The 20741-nt window shown below is 41.4% G+C and overlaps 1 protein-coding gene across 1 annotated transcript; it reads right to left on the reverse strand.

Annotated features, from left to right (window-relative positions):
* Positions 1–13208: 13208 nt before the first annotated feature.
* Positions 13209–13939, reverse strand: LOC132874185 (guanylin-like). Its single transcript, XM_060910168.1, has 3 exons — positions 13868–13939; positions 13368–13563; positions 13209–13267 (listed from the first exon to the last, which is right to left on the reverse strand). Exons 1-3 carry the CDS (start codon positions 13937–13939, stop codon positions 13209–13211), a joined length of 327 nt encoding a protein of 108 aa, XP_060766151.1.
* Between the last annotated feature and the right edge of the window lie 6802 nt (positions 13940–20741).

Here is a 20741-nt window from a genome sequence, read left to right on the forward strand (position 1 = left end):
AGCCAGCTGCTGTTAAAGCTGAACAGTCACTTCATAGAGTGAACATGCAAGCATGCACACACACACACACACACACACACTGTTATGGTTTATGTGCAGACTGCCTTGAGCTTCTTGTTGTTATTTTTTTTTTAACCAATATTTTATTAATTTTTAAACATACAGAACAGAGAACAAACATGACAGCAGAAGCAAGTAAAAACAACACATAGACTGAATGACATGAAAAAACAGGCAAAAATAAACTAAAAAATTATATTAAAAAATTATATATAAAAAAATAAATAAAAAATAAAAAAAATACAAAAAAATACAGGTAGAAATAAAACAAGAATAGCAATACTATAACGGACCTTTCATGGAAAGTTCTAAGAGAATTTACAGTTTAGACATTATACATGGAACAGGAACTGTGCAGCCATATCAATAAAACAAAATCAACACTTGAGAAAGAACATTAGGGAAATACAGAGGTGCAAGGGGGGGCGCCAATCCACATTGCAGCGGCCTGTACGTACTAAGTCTGCTACATCACCCGGTAGGTGGTTCAAGAAGGGAGCCCACAACTTATCAAAATAACTCTCGTTCCCCTTTAAAACTGAGCTCAGACGCTCCATTGGCAGAATTTTAAATATCTCTCCATACCACTGGTTAACAGATGGAGGTCTGGGCTTGATCCACTGAAATAAAATGCATCTCCTAGCTAAAAGAAGTAACTTGTACAGGAGTTTTTGCTGGACACTTGACAAAGAGAGTCCCTCCCTTGAGAGATTAAGTAGAAACAAACCAGGATCAATTTGTATGTTCATAGCAAAAATTAAGTTGATTTCCTGTGAGACTTTTTCCCAAAATTTAAATATTAAAGAGCAGCGCCAGATGCAATGTATGTAAGACCCAACCTCCCGCTTGCATTTGCAGTACTACACAGGGGAGAAATTTCAGGATTGAAAGAGTTCAAGGACTGGGGCGTGCGTTGTAATCTTTGAAGGATCCTATACTGGATCTCAGTTAGTCTATTGCATAAAAAGATCTTGCCTATTGATGCTATTGCATCTGACCAAGCTTCCTCCCCAAACTCAGTTGCCAAGTCCCTGTGCCATAAACCTTTAATTTTATCAATATTACATACCGGTAGATTGAGGGACTGTAATTTCCTATAAAAATGGGAAATAATTTTCTTGTTATGTTGACATTGTAACAAAAGTAAGTCAATAGCTGAGAATATTGGCTGGGCTTCAGTGAGACCTAGGCTATAAATAAAATGTCTGACCTGGAGATAGCCATAAAAATGTTGAGATGGAACACCAAATTTGGCCCTTATTTGTTCAAAAGACAACAGTTCATCCCTCTCGAACAAATCTCCAACAATTTTAATACCATGATCATACCAGCACTGGAATATATTTGTATCAAGTCCTGGGGGAAAGGCCTCATCTCATCTCATCTCATCTCATCTCATTATCTCTAGCCGCTTTATCCTGTCCTACAGGGTCGCAGGCAAGCTGGAGCCTATCCCAGCTGACTACGGGCGAAAGGCGGGGTACACCCTGGACAAGTCGCCAGGCCATCACAGGGCTGACACATAGACACAGACAACCATTCACACCTACGGTCAATTTAGAGTCACCAGTTAACCTAACCTGCATGTCTTTGGACTGTGGGGGAAACCGGAGCACCCGGAGGAAACCCACGCGGACACGGGGAGAACATGCAAACTCCACACAGAAAGGCCCTCACCGGCCACGGGGCTCGAACCTGGACCTTCTTGCTGTGAGGCGACAGCGCTAACCACTACACCACCGTGCCGCCCGGGGAAAGGCCTTATACTGAATAATAGGGTGAAGAGCCGGTGAGGGACATTTACTTTGAGTGGGCTTAACAATCCTCTCCCATGTTCTAATTGTGTTCATCATAATGGGACTGTCTTTTACCTTGACAGGGAGCAAAGACTTCTCATTAACAACAAGGCTAAGTGGAGACAACAAGGGGCAGTGCCAAGCATCGATGTGGGTTTCCTGTGTAGGATCCATAAAATGTTTCAGCCACCCAAACACTGTACGCATATGACATGCCCAATTATAAAGTTTAAAGTCAGGCAATGAAAGACCCCCACTCTCCCTGGGAAGCCGCAGCGCTCTCAAACTGAGACGCGGTTTCTTCCCATGCCAGATAAATTTCGAAATAGCTTTATCAATATCAGAGAAAACAGAATTATTTATCTTCAGAGGGAGCATCTGCATAGGGTACAGGATTCTCGGAAGAACGTTCATTTTAATTAAACTCACTCTACCCATCCAGGAGAGGGGGAGGTCAAACCACCTGAGCAAGTCACTTTTAATTGAAGACAAAACAGGGAGAAAATTTAACTTACACAGGTTGTTTAGGTTGGCAGAGATCTTAACACCTAAATACCAGAATCAGACCATTTAAAGGGAAAATTGGGTATTGCACCCCTATCCCCAAAGTCGCCCAACGGCAGCGCTTCAGATTTGTCAAAATTAATTTTATAACCTGAGAACTTGCCAAATAATTGTATAGTGGAGATGAGGGCTGGAACAGAAGATTCCGGCTGAGTCAAAAAGAGAATAACATCATCTGCATAAAGTGCTAGTTTATGAACAGTTCCACAGAGACTGACACCACAGTTCCACAGAGACTGACACCAAAAATGCTATCTGCACACCTTATTGCCTCAGCTAATGGCTCGATGGCCAGAGCAAAGAGCAGAGGGGACAGGGGGCAGCCCTGCCTCGACCAAGATGAAAGGCCTCAGAGGCAATGCCATTAACCAGCACTCTTGCCATGGGGGCGCTATAGAGCAGCCTAACCCACTTAATTAATTCAGGCCCAAGTCCAAACTTCTGAAGAACTTCAAACAAATATTCAAATTCCACTCTATCAAATGCTTTAGCTCCATCTAAAGCTACACATAAAATTCTCTCTTGAGTACAGTTTGCATATTGAATCACATTAAGAAGGCGCCTAACATTAGTGTGTGAAAGCCTGTTCCTGATAAAACCTGTCTGATCAGGCTTAATGAGAGCTGGAAGCTGAACCTCCAGTCTCCTGGCAAGGAGTTTAGATAACAATTTACAGTCAACCCCGATCAGGCTTATTGGCCTATATGATGAGCAGCAGTCTGAGGGTTTGCCCTTCTTTAAAATAAGCGATATATTGGCCAAATTGAGTGTTGGCGGTAATGTGCCACGTTCAAAGGACTCTGTATACATTCTGGTAAGTGGCTCCACCACCAACTTGGCCATTTTCTTATAAAATTCTGGGCAGAATCCATCGGGACCTGGAGCTTTCCCACTCGGTAAAGATTTAATTGTTTCAAAAACCTCCTCTTTAGTGATCGGATGGCAAAGAAGGTCCCTGCTCTCAGCTGACAGTGTTGGGAGATCTATATGGTTCAAAAATCTGGCCTGTCCCCAGTGTCACTCAGGCTTTCTGGAGAGTACAAATTTTGATAAAAACATTTCATGATATTAACCAGATGTTTATTTTCAAAAACTTTAACTCCTTTATCATCTTTCAATGATGGGATGACATTAGATTCAACCCTGCCTCTTGCCAGACGAGCCAGGAGTCTCCCTGGTTTATTAGCAGACTCAAATAATCTGTGCCTAGCATAAAAAATTGCGGTTTCTGCTTTTTGCGTAAGAAGGTTGTCAAGGGCAGAACGGGTTGCATCCAGCTTCAGCCGAGATGATTTAGAGAGGGACTGTTTAAATTCCCTTTCTAAAACAGAAATTTGGGATTCAAGCTCTAATTGTTGTCTCAGTGTTTCTTTCCTTTTAGCTGAGGTGTAAGATATAATAACTCCCCTTATATAGGCTTTCGCTGCCTCCCATAATATAGATGCAGAAACCTCAGGTGTATCGTTTGTAGAGAAAAAGAACGCCAGTCGTTCTTCTAACATAGATACAAAGGTGGGATTACTAAGTAAAGAGGGGTTGAGCCACCAGTGACGTGCGGCAGGATCATAATAAGGGGGTGTAAGTTCCAGACCAACAAGAGAATGATCAGAAATTGCCATAGTTTTTATACTACATGTTCTAACTCTATCCAATGCTTGTCTTGAGGTAAAAAAAAAAAATCAATCCTTGAAAATGAGTTATGTGGACGGGAAAAAAATGTTAAGTCCTTCATTTTTGGGTTCAATATTCTCCCAGCGTCAAATAGATTTAAATCACAACATAGCGCCTTGGTGGCTACTGCCAATCTAGATGGACGTGTGGATTTCACGGGACACTGGTCCAGCTCTGGCTCCAGACAGGCATTTAGGTCCCCGCCCAGGACTATGAGAGGTGATGTACTAGAAGACAAATCAGCCATCAATTTGGAATAGAAAGAAGCCTCAAATGTATTGGGGGAATATATGCACCCCAGAATAAGCCTTTGCCCATATAAGAAACCTGAAATTATTACATATCTTCCTTCGTGATCCTTTATACATTTTTCAAGTGTAAAAGGCAGCCTTTTATGAAGGAAGATCGCCACCCCTCTACTTTTGGAATTAAAAGAAGAATAGAAAACTTGACCCACCCAGTCTCTTCTTAATTTCACATGTTCAAGGTCACTTAAGTGGGTCTCTTGTATAAAAGCTATCTGGGCTGCTTCCTTTTTGAGAGATGAGAGAATTTTACGTCTTTTAACTACATTATTAATTCCCTTTACATTCCATGTAATACATTTAGTGACACTCATCTTAAGGGTGTATTTCCCATGTACATAAATATTGGTGTCCACAAAAACCTGTAGCTCTTAGATACTGAAAAGAACAGAAAATAAAATAAAGCTGTCATGAGAAAAAAAGAGGTCGTCCCCAAACGACGACCGCACACTAAAAGGAACCAAAACCCACCCAAGACAGAAAAACAAACTCAAAAGTGACCAGTAGGTCTCTAATACCCATGGGGTCTTACAAGGGGATGTGATGCTAAAGGGGGCCATCACTATAGAGAGGGCACGAGAGAAAAAAGAACACAAAATCCTCCCCCTCCAAAAAAAAAAAAAAAGACCCCTGCTCCAATCCCAATTTGGCAACAATATAATTAGATAGCACCTGAACAAATCTGGGCAAAATTCAGTAGTGTCGGCTCCTCTGTCAAACACGGAGCCATGTGCTTAAAATTATATTAACTCTCTAACTATTCGGTGTATGATAAAGCAACCACCAAAGATGTAAACAAGAAAAACAGAGGAGCACAGAGATCAAATCACAGAGTTTTAACGAAACCAACATTGTAATAAAGAAGTTCCATAGCTTTCAACTGAGCTAAGCTTGGTCTAAATGAAGTCCTGGCAGAAAAACACCACATAATGGAGAGCTTCTCGCTACAAAAAGTCTATAAGTGTAAGTCTAGAGCTGGCACGACCATTTCTTATGGCGTGTTTATATCCATACCTCACTGACAGTGTGGTCAGTCAAGCGCAGCCAGAAAACGACAAGCCTCCTCTGCGTCGCTGAAGCTGTGCTCCGTCCCGTTATGCTGTATCACAAGCCTGGCCGGAAACCGCATCATGAATCTAATGTCCTTGTCTATAAGCTTTCGAACCACATCATTATAGGAGCGACACTTCAGCCGAACTGCACTGGACAGGTCCTGATGGATGAAGATGCTCGAACCCCCATGTTCCAGGTTTTTTGCCTTTCTTGCAGCAGCTAAGATCCGAGTCTTGTCCCGGGAGTTGTGAAGTTTGATAATCACCGGTCTGGGTCGGTCACTCTTTGGTCCGGCGGTCCGATGCGCACGGTCCATCTTTATGCGGCCCTTTGCGGCGGACAAACCGAGCAACTTTGGTAGCCAGGATTCAAAGAACTGCAGAGGGTTTTCACCCTCTGTGCCTTCCTTCAAATTTAAGATCCGTATATTATCACATCTGCTACGGTTCTCCGTGTCGTCTATCCGCTCGGCCATGGTCACCTGCCTGACCTCCACCTGTGATAGACGGAGCTCGAGGGTGGCAACCTGATCCTCCACGGCGGAGACCCGCTGTTCAGCTTCAGTGATGCGTTTAGCCTGACCTTCCAGGCTGCCGGCGATTTTGTCCAAAGTGTCGGTTAGTTTTGAAAACTTCTGTTCCATAATTTCACTTGTGTTTTGAGTAACTTTCCACACCAGCTCGGACATGTCCATGCTGCTAGCTTCCGTCTTGCTAGCTGCCGGAGAGGAAGTAGCCGCCATACTAGGCCACAGTGGGTGATCCGTAATCTTCAACTGGGTTGTTTGCCTCAAATTAGCCGGTCTTTCTCTCTGAGACTGACTGCCAGGTTTATTTGCCATGTTATAAAATCGTTAAAGTAGCGTCAGGTTGGTATAGACGAGTTCACAAACACGGCAACGCGCAAGGAGTTGTGGGAAAGGTCAAAGGTTAAGGGCTCATAAACGAGCGGAAGTAGAGCACGTCAACAATGGCGGAGGCTACAGGCTCGCTGTGGGGACACTGTTGTGTTGTCGATTGCCACAGTGGACATCGACTGCTTGAACAGTGGATGCGAGAAGACTGTAGTGTACATTTAAGTGAGTGTATACAGAAAAAATGATGTGAATCCAAGTACACAGTTTAACGCAAAAGTTCGTTTATATCCCGACCTTGTCAGCTGTCAGATTCATGTTCATGGACCCGCCTTGATTTTCACTCTCGCCGATAATCATTGTCTGTATATACAACAGTATTATCTTGATTTTTATGTGCCTTAAAATGTAAAATGTTGGTTGTAATAAAAATCTGACAAGTTTCTGTGACTGTAGTTCTTACACCAGCAATGACTACTACTAGTCCCAAAATGATGGAAGCCTTGTAATTTATATTAAATTTTAATTTTTAAATTTCACAGATTTCACAAAATGAAAAGTAAATGGACACAAAAATGAAACATCCTTGTCTACTATGAAATATACTAAGCAAAGAATAATGCATTTCACATATTCCCACTACCTTTTGGTTAACAGGAGTAGATGTTGATCAATTATATTTTTGTTTTAATGAATTAAAAATTTTGCAAGTAATATTTTTACTACAGTTTACTACATATAATACACGGTTAAATACATAAAACACTAACACTACTAGTACAGCTTAATACATGATAAAGTAATACTAAATGGTATAAAAACACTGAAGTTCTGATGAACTATTGATAAGTATTAACAAAAGACCTGCATGCGAGAAGTTCACCAGTAACATTACAATTTAACAATCTGAGCAATTTGAACATAACCAGTCATTATCAGACAGCAAACATCAAAGCCCTAACACCCCCAATGATACCACTTATAGCACTGATCACATCCTACGCTATTGTCATCATTTTCTGTTATGTCCCCACTGTCCTTTCGGGTCTTTCTTCGCCTGGTCTTTTTAGCTGCTGGTTTGTTCCTGCCTTTCGGTGGAGAGTCAGGTTTGGACAAAGTTGATATAGCAAGGTCAGCTGTTGAGGCAGCAGGCTGAGGGTCAGATGTACCTGAAGTACATGACTGATGAGTATAGCAAATGATACTAGTACTGATACAATAAAACAGACGGCTGTAATCTGGTAGGCAGCACGACTTATATTATTTCTCCGTGTCAGATATTGAGGTATTTCACCTGACGTCACAGGGTCACGTGACGCCCCGGTGTCCACCATTTTGGACGGCAAGCTAGCTAATGTCAACAACAGTAGCTAGTATGTTACTGTAGCAATATTTACGTTCAGTCATTTGGATGACTGTTAAAACCTTTCAGTCTCAAGTTTTTCCTTTACTGGATTTACTAGTTTACTGAGCGAGCGCGCGATGGCTCCCGGCTCGGCCGCCGAGCGCGCGATGGCTACCGGCTCGGCCGCCGAGCGCGCGATGGCTCCCGGCTCGGCCGCCGAGCGCGCGATGGCTCCCGGCTCGGCCGGAGAGCGCGCGATGGCTCCCGGCTCGGCAGGAGAGCGCGCGATGGCTCCCGGCTCGGCAGGAGAGCGCGCGATGGCTCCCGGCTCGGCCGGAGAGCGCGCGATGGCTCCCGGCTCGGCCGGAGAGCGCGCGATGGCTCCCGGCTCGGCCGCCGAGCGCGCGATGGCTCCCGGCTCGGCCGGAGAGCGCGCGATGGCTCCCGGCTCGGCCGAGCGCGCTAGCTCAGTAAACTAGTAAATCCAGTAAAGGAAAAACTTGAGACTGAAAGGTTTTAACAGTCATCCAAATGACTGAACGTAAACATTGCTACAGTAACATACTAGCTACGATGTTGTTGACATTAGCTAGTGCTAACAGCTAGTTGCTAATACACTGCTACAACTACACCGACCCTAATAATACAGTTCTTGGTCATTGCCTGGTAACAGCAAATTTATAACGGGCCATGTCTCAACAGACTAAGAAGCTATTTCAATGACATTTAATAACATTTTGTTTATCCTGAGGACCGAAAGTAAATGAAAATGTGAACAAACCTTAGCTGTAATAAGATGGCGACCACCGGCTCCAGGGACGACCCGCTGATGTAGGCATGTTACCCAGCCTGACACAAAATATTTGTAGGCATCCAAACTCTTATACGCTTTCAGATCAATACCTGTGTATGGCGATGGGTTTTTAACGACATAGGTACACAGATCATGTGGGCCGAAGTCAGGTAAAGACGAGGGCTTCGTGTACTTCCGTACATCAGTGAACAATCCTGGTGGAAGCAGGTAAACGTCGTTCTCTAAGCCTGCGAACCTCAATTTTTGCAAATACCTCTCCCTCTGCTCGCCCTGTAAATGCCCTACGTCGCTGGATAGTGAAGGTGTTTTCTGCATCTCGCTCCTTTTTCTTTTATGTTTTTCGTTTGTCGCCTTCCTCGCATTCAAACTGATTCGAGCCGTGCCGTCCAAAATGGTAGCATCACATGACTTGGTCACGTGAGTGAAATACCTCAATAGAACTATAACCATGAATCGTTGACCTGTCAAAAACTGCAGTGGGCATGGCAGTATCACCGGGCACATACCTCGATTTTTCTTTGTCTTCCTTGGACGGTACAGGCTGGATTTTCAAAATATCTGTGGCATATGCAAGCGCCCTTAACTCTTCTACCCCCATGGTAGTTGGCAATCCCCGTTCTCTCATATGCCTCTGCAATTCTGCCTTCTTCCATAAGGCGTATTTGCTAAGGTTTGGCTTGTTTGTCGCCATGTTTGCATCTTCGATGAGGCCTCGACCTTTGACCCCTGCGCATGTGCGGCGATATGTGTGAACTGGTCTATAAGGTGCTTTTAGGCTGAAAAATATCGGGACCAGAGCGGGAGCTCCGCGAAGACAGCCTTCAGCCAACCATCGTCACGTGACCCCCCCCCCCCCCCCCCCCCCCCCCGTTGTTATTGTTAATACACAGAACTACACACACACAGTTTGTGTGAAATATATACGAAATCTCTGCCTGTTATGACATCCTGATCAATAAACAAAAGTTACTCAGCAGTTACTCAGTACTTGAGTAGTTTTTTCACTTAGGACTTTTTACTCTTACTCAAGTAATTAATTGGACGACTACTTTTTACTTTTACTTGAGTAATATTATTCTAAAGTAACAATACTCTTACTTGAGTACAATTTTTGGCTACTCTACCCACCTCTGCCTATTTGTGATTCCATCTCCAGAGATTTCTTTCTTTCTTGGTCTTTCCTCACAAAATTTTGTTTAACCTGATTTTGCCAAACTTGGTGGTGCTTTAGTTTTCCATAACATTGTACATCATACCTCTAAATGAAAATCTCACACTAGTGTTGTTCTGAAGACCACCTAAGCCGAGACCAAGTCATGACCAAGACCAAAGTGTATCGAGACCAAGACAAGACCAAGACTTTGAGGGGTTGAGGTCAAGTCAAAATCAAGACCAAGGCAGGACGAGACCAAGTCAAGACCAGGACCAGACCAGTGTGTATGAAGGGGGTGGGGAGGGGTGACATCCGTTAACAGGAAGAAAATTTTCAAATGAGCAAGGAGTCACGTTGTTGGTCACATTTGAAGCAGGGAATTTTACATCCAGTCACAGTAATAATGTTAAGAAATAAATCAGACAATGCATAGGCAACTTAGTGAAATATCTGCAGTTGTGGTCTTGACTGGACTTGAAATAAAATCCCGAGTCCTCTATTTTTGATACCAAGGTAAGACTGAGTAAAAAATGCGGTTGATTCTGAAACAAGATCTTCAAAAATTGGTCTTGAGACTGGTCTCAAGTACTACAACACTATCTCACACACTGCAGCAGCTCTGGTACATTGTAGTGATGGGATTTGAACTCACAGCCCACTGATCACAAGCAAACATCTTAAACCACTGATCTACCGTTGCCGCAATCTGGATTGGGGATACTGACCAAGATTGGTTCCCTACTTTTGAATGGCTTTGCATCTCTGACACCCACATAACATACTTTATTATCCTATCCTACATTGTGGACACATATGGAATTTTTGCGAATAAAAACGTTAATTTGCCAATCATGTGACAGCAGTGCAATGCATAAAATCATGCAAGTACAGGTAACAAGCTTCAGTTAATGTTCAAGTCAAGATCAAAATGGGAACATTTTTAACTTTGGCTGTGGCAGGATTGTTGGTCTGACCTCTCTCAACTACAGGTCACTAGACAATTTTGTTTTTCAAAGTATTTTGCGTAAACACTAGAGCCCGTTGTGTGTGAAAATGGCCATCACGGAAATCACATTTTCCCCATTCTGATGTGTACTGTGAACATTAACTGAAGCATGATATTATGCATTCCACTGCTGAAACATGACTGTCTGATTGCATAATTGCATGAAAGAGTTGGTGGATAGATCTTTCTACTTATTTGGCCATTGAATGCGTGCAGATGAAATCAAGTTATACCAGTCCCACTATAAACCTTTAGTGCATCATTTATTATTTTTCCTTTTCCCCAATGAAATTCAGTGGGATTTTGTTTTGTAATTTCAATTATTATTACACGGACAACATGGATTGTGAAGAAATCATTTCAGATCAATTGAAGAGTCAGTTAGATACTTCAGATTGCTTGATTTTAATAACTGTATTTTTCACCCTGACAATATCTGCTACAAGACATGACACTGTTGAAAGCAATTTACTGCACATCCATATATAAGGCATTGATGAACACAAGAATATTCTCTAAATTGGCCGTAGATGTAAATGTGAGTGTGAATGGTTGTTTGTTTTTATGTGTCAGCCCTGCGATGATCTAGTGACTTGTTCAAGGTGTACCCCGCCTCTTACCCATAGTCAGTTGGGATTGGCTCCAACTTGCCTGCGACCCTGTACAGGATAAGCAGTTACAGATAATGGACGGACTTTGACTGTGGCAGGATTGTTGGTCTGACCTCTCTCAACAACTGCTGTTCACCGGACAGTTTTGTTTTTCACACTATTTTGAGCAAACACTAGAGACTATTGTGTGTGAAAATGCCCATCACCGAAATCACATTGTGATCTGTACTGTGCAGACCCGTTGCAACCAGGTAGGCAGACTTGGCAATTGCCTAGGGCCCCAGCCCTCGAAGGGCCCCCACTGCTGAACGACTGATTATGTATTCAATAGCAATGACAACTTTTTGAGTGCGGCAGCGCAGCACCTAATGACACTTGTTGAAATATCCTAGTTCCAAGGGGGGGCCCCCTAATGCACAACAGCACCTCCCTACATGCTTTGGCCAAAAAGTGCAATGACAGTCTGTTGTCAACCCCTCAATGCCCATCTCCGTCCAGTCAAGTGGTTGCAGAGCTCCTCGGCAAAAAAAAAACAAACAAAATCAAATATGAAGCGAAATTACCCCTCAGGGAGCCAGAAGAGAAAGAAGAAAAGGGAAGAGAAAGACAGAAAAAAACAAGACACTGGTAAGTGAGAATGTACACACTCATTAATACCAAGCGGGTCGACAAGCAAATTTTGTAGCTAGCTTACTACGTTTACTTCTTACACTTCCTGTGTCAGTTGCCTCAAGTGAGAGGAGCTTTTCAGCTCTGAAGCTTATTAAGAACTATATGAGGTCTGCCATGGGCCAAGAGAGGCTCTCCGGACTGGCACTGATGTCAATTGAATGTGATGTCCGCAGGTCTTTGGACATGGAGGGTATTGTGGCTGCCTTTGCTGAAGCCAAAGCCCGCAAGCAGCAGTTTTAGACATTTTGCCCATGATTCTAGTTGTGTATTCTTTCATTTAATCACCATTTGAAGTTATTTCTACTTGTGTATATACTGTAAATATTTAGTGTTGTGTTATTTGCACATTTTATATTACTTTGTCTTATTTTCATATTTGATTTATATATATATATATATATATATATATATATATATATATATATATATATATATATGTGTGTGTGTGTGTGTGTGTGTGTGTGTATTTTGTCTATTCTTGTGTTTAATTGGGTTTGATAATTATTTATAATCATATAAAGAGTTCATTTATTAAGTAAAAATCGTAAGAATGATTACAATATGTGTGATGTTTATTTATTAAGTCTTCAGTGGGTAGGTGGCCATAAGGCCTTTCGTCGAGGGGGGGGTGATTATGGGCCCCAGATCCCCCTTTTGCCTAGGGCCCCCAAATAGCTTGAAACGGGCCTTGTACTGTGAACATTAACTGAAGCATGATATTATGCATTGCACTACTGTAACATGACTGGCTGATTGGATAACTGCATGAAAGACCAGGTGTATATGAGTTCTTATTTAAGGGGCTGTTGAATGTACACAGATGAAGTCAAGTTATACCGGTCTCAAGGTTAACATTTTATACATCATTTATTATTTTTCCTTTTCCCCAAAAAAATTCAGTGGGATTTTGTTTTGTCATTTCAGTTAGTATTACATGGACAACATGGATTGTAAAGAAATAATTTAATATCAATTAAAGAATCAGTTAGACACTTCAGATTGTTTGATTTTTAATAACTGTATTTTTCACCCCGACAAAATCTGCCACAAGACATGATACTGTTGAAAGCAATTTACTGCACATCCATGTATAAGGCATTGATGAACACAAGAATATACAACTACAAGACACAGAAATAGAAAAATAAGACTACTCTACATGAAACAGATAAATAAACATGCTCTAACAAATAAACAGTTTTATCAAATTTTTAGACTACTGTATGTTAAACAGGTAACAGTTCTAAAACATTCTGTTGCAACTCGAGTGCATGGGAAACTACATTCCTGCACAAGTAGAGATGTCTAGCAACCAGTACAAGCAGCGAAAGCACAGATGTCACACACATCCATAGGCACTGCAGCTACAAGAGAAGCAAGACAAAAAATAGTTAGTCAACCATACCATATGCTGGAATGCTATGAAATTATTTGAATGAGTTATCTGATAAGACAGGTGCTTACCGAGCCTGGAGAAGACCTGGGCAGAGTCACTTTGATGACAGAGCCGTACAAACTCCTGGGGCAGGGTTGGGTTGCTACAAACTGCACCATAGCTGGTCTTGGCTAGGCGAGGATTCTGCTGCTTGGGGGCAGAGCTGCTGTCCAACAGGCGCTGAAGGATCTTCACCGATTCAGCTGAGAAGAAATATTCTCCATCCTGCAGATGAACATTGAGCACCATATAAGATTGACTGTTAAAATGAAACCCTGTCAGAGTTAACTATTAGTGGCTAAATTTAGTTCGGCTAGATGAAATGCAACATCGTGGAAAGCCTTTCAGTTAATGGATAGAGCATTAAGGGCAAATCCATTCAGTTACATTTGAGAATCACTATTTCATGATGGTATGCTAATAAGTCACATAAATACATAAAGTCCTGACTCACAAATGCAATGCTAATCAAGCAAGACAATGATGGCAGAAGATTAAAGAAATAAAAAAAAAAAACTGTAGCACTTACCTGGACTTCGACAGCCTCAGAGACCAGGAAGAGAGCGGTCAAGAGAAGAGCGATTGAAATGATGGTCTTCATGTCAATGATTTGAAAGAAGCTGTTGGTCTTTTGCAGTTGTTCTCCAGGTGTTCTCACCTCAGTGTTATGCCTTGCCTCTGCTTCTCTTCCTCTTTATAAAGGATTCATTCCTCGAGTCATATAACATTACAGCCACTCACAGCCAGGTTTCCCCCCTGTAGTTAATAAATAAACCCAATCTGCATTACAGTGTCATAAAAGGGATTTAATAAATATTCTGTGTCATCACCTAATGTGAAAGCTCTCTACTTCTCCCTCTCCCTTTTGTATGGATCAGTGGGTGGCTTTGTCTCAGGTTTCCAGTGCAGCTAAATTCATAACCCTGGCAGAAAAGTGTCTTTATTCAGCAGTGTAAGTTAAAGAGTTAAAACACAAAAAGGAAGTGATTCAAAAATATGTCAGTGTAATCATACTGAGAATGGCTCCTTCAGTGATGGTGAGCAGGAAAGGATGTAAAACATTCTTTAGTGTATTAAAATACCAGAAGAATACAACCCTGATTCCAAAAAAGTTGGGACAAAGTACAAATTGTAAATAAAAACGGAATGCAATAATTTACAAATCTCAAAAACTGATATTGTATTCACAATAGAACATAGACAACATGTCAGATGTTGAAAGTGAGACATTTTGAAATTTCATGCCAAATATTGGCTCATTTGAAATTTCATGATAGCAACACATCTCAAAAAAGTTGGGACAGGGGCAATAAGAGGCTGGAAAAGTTAAAGGTACAAAAAAGGAACAGCTGGAGGACCAAATTGCAACTCATTAGGTCAACTGGCAGTAGGTCATTAACATGACTGGGTATAAAAAGAGCATCTTGGAGTGGCAGCGGCTCTCAGAAGTAAAGATGGGAAGAGGATCACCAATCGCCCTAATTCAGGCTCAGGAATATTTCCAGAGAACATTATCTGTGAACACAATTCACCGTGCCATCCGCCGTTGCCAGTTAAAACTCTATAGTTCAAAGAAAAAGCCATATCTAAACATGATCCAGAAGCGCAGACGTCTTCTCTGGGCCAAGGCTCATTTAAAATGGACTGTGGCAAAGTGGAAAACTGTTCTGTGGTCAGACGAATCAAAATTTGAAGTTCTTTATGGAAATCAGGGACGCTGTGTCATTTGGACTAAAGAGGAGAAGGACGACCCAAGTTGTTATCAGCGCTCAGTTCAGAAGCCTGCATCTCTGATGGTATGGGGTTGCATTAGTGCATGTGGCATGGGCAGCTTACACATCTGGAAAGACACCATCAATGCTGAAAGGTATATCCAGGTTCTAGAGCAACATATGCTCCCATCCAGACGACGTCTCTTTCAGGGAAGACCTTGCATTTTCCAACATGACAATGCCAAACCACATACTGCATCAATTACAGCATCATGGCTGCGTAGAAGAAGGGTCCGGGTACTGAACTGGCCAGCCTGCAGTCCAGATCTTTATCCCATAGAAAACATTTGGCACATCATAAAACGGAAGATACGACAAAAAAGACCTAAGACAGTTGAGCAACTAGAATCCTACATTAGACAAGAATGGGTTAACATTCCTATCCTTAAACTTCAGCAACTTGTCTCCTCAGTCCCCAGACATTTACAGACTGTTGTAAAGAGAAAAGGGGATGTCTCACAGTGGTAAACATGGCCTTGTCCCAACTTTTTTGAGATGTGTTGTTGTCATGAAATTTAAAATCACCTAATTTTTCTCTTTAAATGATACATTTTCTCAGTTTAAACATTTGATATGTCATCTATGCTCTATTCTGAATAAAATATGGAATTTTGAAATTTCCACATCATTGCATTCTGTTTTTATTTACAATTTGTACTTTATCCCAACTTTTTTGGAATCGGGGTTGTACAACATATGAAATATTAAACAGCCACAGCGTCAGTTGGCAGCGATCATCCACAAATAAAAAAAATGTCAATTATACGAAGTGTAATTCATTTAATAGCACATGTTTCATGGTAGTACATATAAAAGATTAGTCAGTATTTAACATTTCTTAGCTTCTGAAAGGGTTTTACTTGGAAAAGTCCCTATTTGAGAAATGCTCATTTGTAAGGTTTTACTTAGAAACTTTTAGAGTTCCTTGAGAAGGGAAACAGTAAACAAAACACTCGTGAGCATTCTAGATTCAAGTATTTTTCTAAGAATGCAATAAAACATGAAGCACTATGGTATATAAAATACAATGCGGTGAATAGTAATAATTTCCTTATATAATATCCAAATAAACAACTGTCAGTTTTGGATAGTTATTAAACCTACACTAGCATTGTATCAGGTATCTCACACCCACCCACGGAGAGACAGAGAGGCAAACACGGATGCAGGTGTGGCTCTGTCTGCAATCCAAGCAAACAAATCCATATACCTAAACAGAGTTCAAGTTCAGGGACAGGGACTGGTCAGGCAAACTGCAAGCAACAAACACTGGTAGGATCAGAACTCAAGGTCAGGAGCAGGCAATGGTCAAGCAATCTGCAAACTACAACAAACATAGTGATCCAGACTCGGGAAACTAGGAACTCACAAAACGTTACAACTCGGATCAGAGTACAGATCAAAATAATTGGCAATGACAGACTGAGTGATTACTTCTCAAAGTGTATGTTTGTTTGTGTGTAGTTCCAATCAGTAGGAGGTGAGTTGGAGCAAGTGAAGCCTCGTGATGAGCACTGGGAATTGGGGTTTGTGTTGGTCATGATTGTATGCTGAGCATACTCTGGTGCAGATGTGACACACTGACTGGACCGAACCATTTATTCCTGCACAAAGTGATTCATGTTAGCTTGATAGCTGCGCAAAGTGATTCATATTAGCTTTAAAGCTGCATAAAGTGATTCATGTTAGCTTCATAGCTACACAAAGTGATTCATGTGAGCTTGATAGCTGCACAAAGTGATTCATGTTAGCTTCATAGCTACACAAAGTGATTCATGTGAGCTTGATAGCTGCACAAAGTGATTCATGTTAGCTTCATAGCTACACAAAGTGATTCATGTTAGCTTGATAGCTGCACAAATTGATTCATGTTAGCTTCATAGCTACACAAAGTGATTCATGTTAGCTTCATGGCTGCACAAAGTGATTCATGTGAGCTTGATAGCTGCACAAAGTGATTCATGTAAGACAACATATATATTTTGAAGCTGTTCACCAATAAAATGAGGAATGAGGAATTAATATACTAAGTCTTTCATGGCACTGGCTTCTTCTTCTCCAGCAATGTTGCCAGGTCATGGTCCATGTGGACCCTATTGAACCACGTCATATTAATTGGAGCGTAGTTTTACGTCGGATGCCCTTCCTGCCACAACCCTCCCATTTCTGGGCTTGGGAAACAACCATTCACACACATTCACACCTATGAAGAAGAAGTCGTCTTTATTTGTCACATACACACTCAAGCACAAGATCTTGAGTGAAACTCATCCTCAGAATTTAACCCATCTGAAGCAGTGAACACACACATACCCAGAGCAGTGGGCAGCTATGCTGCAGTGCCCGGGGAGCAGTTGGGGGTTAGATGCCTTGCTCAGGGCACTTCAGCCCAAGGCTGCCCCATATTAACCTAACCGCATGTCTTTGAACCATGGGGGAAACCAGAGCATGCAGAAGAAACCCATGCAGACACAGGGAGAACATACAAACTCCACACAGAAAGGCCCCTGTCAGCCATTGGGCTTGAACCCAGAACCTTCTTGCTGTGAGGCAACAGTGCTAACCACTACACCACCATGCCATCCATAGCAGTAGCAATATGTTCAAATTAAATAAAAATACTGCATAAAGCATGGATAGCTCAATCAAAAACAAAGTAAAACTAAACTTACAGACCCTAATCTGTTTCCTTGTTGCACGCCTCAGACTGCAACTCGCGTGCAGAGCCATGCTCAAGCTCATTAGAACTAATTGCCATGCACCTGTTCCTGATTAGAGCACAATCACAGTGGATGCATATAAGGACTCTTAGTATACAAAGACGTCGTGAAGTATATGTTCTGTACCCCGTGGCTGACATTACCAAGCCTTGATTGCTGTTGTGCTACTCTGGTTTTTGAATTTGTTTTCTTGACCACACATTGCCTTACCTCTGATATCCTGTTTGCAGTGTTGGGCACGTTACTTTCAAAAAGTAATTAGTTATAGTTACTTTTCCTAAAAAGTAACTGAGTTACTAACGGAGTTACTTTGTCATAAATGTAACTAATTACCAGGGAAAGTAATTATTCAGTTACATTTTGTTACCCCCCCCCCCCCAAAAAAAAAATCAATCAAATTCAATTAGTGTAATCATAAAGTGAATGTTAAATGTGTTTAATGACTGAAATGGACACTTAACAGAACCAATCAGTAACATTATCTACACTATATTAATATTTTTGTGGGACAATGTGAGAAGACATCTATCAAATTTAATATATTTTTGTAGTTATTAAAATTATGTTACTAATTACTGGCCACTGACGAGGACAAATGCTTTGTTCCTCGACATAATGCGCATTGCACGTAAACACTCTTTCCTTTTATTTCAAGTAATGAAAAGTAATGGCTGTATTTCCAATGTGAAAGCGCAGTGTTGGGCTGACCGCTCGCCATCGCTGTGTCTTCTGATTGAAAGAGCGCGCAGTAGTGCAGTAGGCGTGGCCTACCTACGTATGTTGTCCAAATCTACTCTGATTGGCTTACTGTGTTGTTGTCTCGTGTCTCCCCGCCCCACACTAAAGCAGAGTAAAGAAAGGCTGAACGAGCAGCGTGCCAGATGAGAACAGCTTTAATAAAGTAACGCATAGTATTTTATTGTAAGTAACGGGAACGGCGTTATAACGATGTAAAAAGTAATTAGTTAGATTACTCGTTACTAAAAAAAGTAACGCCGTTAGTAACACCGTTTATTTCTAACGCCGTTATTCCCATTGCTGCCTGTTTGTGCCTTGCCTGAACTCTGCCTGTTTCTGAACTCTGCTTTTGCCCAGTGTTTTTGATCTGTTTGCCAGCGTGTTTTTAATAAACTAATTCAGTACATACATACATCTATCGCCCTATACATGACACTTGTAATGTACCACATTATTGTGTTAATCCAGGTATTACATTTAAAGATACTTATTGAAGTTATACTAGCGCATTTCACATTTGTGCTCATTAAGACAGCGCTTATCTTCAACTGATTCATGTACTGATTGGTTAATGTGTGTCAAATCATCAAGGGCTGTGTCTCAACCATGAGTGGGCTGATCTGATATACATGAGAATGACTAATTCAAAATACTGCATTATAAAAACAGTTTGTAATACCATTATAGTATTATATCAAAGGTTATAACAGATTGTTTGAGAGGAAATCAATGAAAATTCAGTTTTTCCTTTGGTGTTGGAATTGACAAGTATTACCTTTGAATGCTTTTTTTAATTTTTATTTTTTTATATTTTATCTGGTTAGGATGAATTAAAATAATTTTCAGAGTCTGTCAGTAGAAGGTGTATTTTATATTCTATAATTAGAAATTGGTTTAAATCCATATCAAAGTAGAGTTTCCTCTCTGCAATGTTTCAGCTTGTCCTTCCAATATACAACAGCAAATAAATTTAAACAAAATAACTTTCACTTCCTTATGACTAATAAAGATAGCTACACACACACACACACACACACACACACACACACACACACACACACAATCAAACCTCTTACTACAATAATGTTAACCTGGGCCCCGACTGATCCGGTATGGTATTTCTCTTTTCATTCCGCATGTTAGATTTGGCACAGTTTTACGCCGGATGCCCTTCCTGACGCAACCCTCTCCAATTTATCCGGGCTTGGGACCGGCACCAAGAGTACGCTTATGCACCCCCAGTGGTACACTCTCAGAAAATAAAGTGTATTATTGTCCCTTTAGAGGTACAATGGCTTGTCACTGGGGCAGTACTTATTTGTACCCTTTATATCCTGCTTGGGAACATTATGTACATTTTTGGCCCTAAAAAGGTACACATAGTTACCTTGAGGTCTAATAATGAGCCCTAAGGGGTACATTAGTATAGATTGGACCATGGGGTCCAGAAATGGACCCCTATTGGACTCCTATTTCTAACAATGTAAACAACCACAAATGAGAGTTGATTTTCCATATTGATTAGAAGAAGAAGAAGCCTTTATTTGTCACACATACACTCAAGCACAAACGTAAGCACAAAGTGAAATGTTTCCTCTGCATTTAACCTATCTGAAGCAGTGAACACACATATGTGAGCAATGAGCACACACACACACACACACACGCACACACGCACACACACAGAGCAGCTATACTACAGTGCCCAGGGAGCAGTTGGGGATTAGGTGCCTTGCTCAAGGGCACTTCAGCCCAACCTCAGGCCATGTTAACCTAACCACATGTCTTTAAACTGTGGGGGGAAACCAGAGCACCTAGAAACACATGCAGACACGGTGAGAACATGCAAACTCCACACAGAAAGGCCCCCACTGGCCACTGGGCTCAAACCAAGAACCTTCTTGCTGTGAGGCAACAGTGCTAACCACTATACCACTGTGCTGCCCTAGGCGATAGATTAATTGATAGATTAGGCGATAGATTAGGCAATATCTTGCCACAAATCAATATGCTAGATAGGCATTTTGCCTTAAGTACTTAGTATTTCAGCTTACCCATATCTCATGTGAACTATGATGAAACTTAAGCGTCCCTACTTTATGGAGCATGTAGCTCAGAAATTAAAAAGGTAGCCTTGCAATTTACTCAGTGGACTGAATGCCAAGTTTATGTG

The sequence above is a fragment of the Neoarius graeffei genome, chromosome 26 (genome assembly GCF_027579695.1).
Source record: "Neoarius graeffei isolate fNeoGra1 chromosome 26, fNeoGra1.pri, whole genome shotgun sequence".
In the NCBI taxonomy this organism is placed as follows: domain Eukaryota; kingdom Metazoa; phylum Chordata; class Actinopteri; order Siluriformes; family Ariidae; genus Neoarius; species Neoarius graeffei.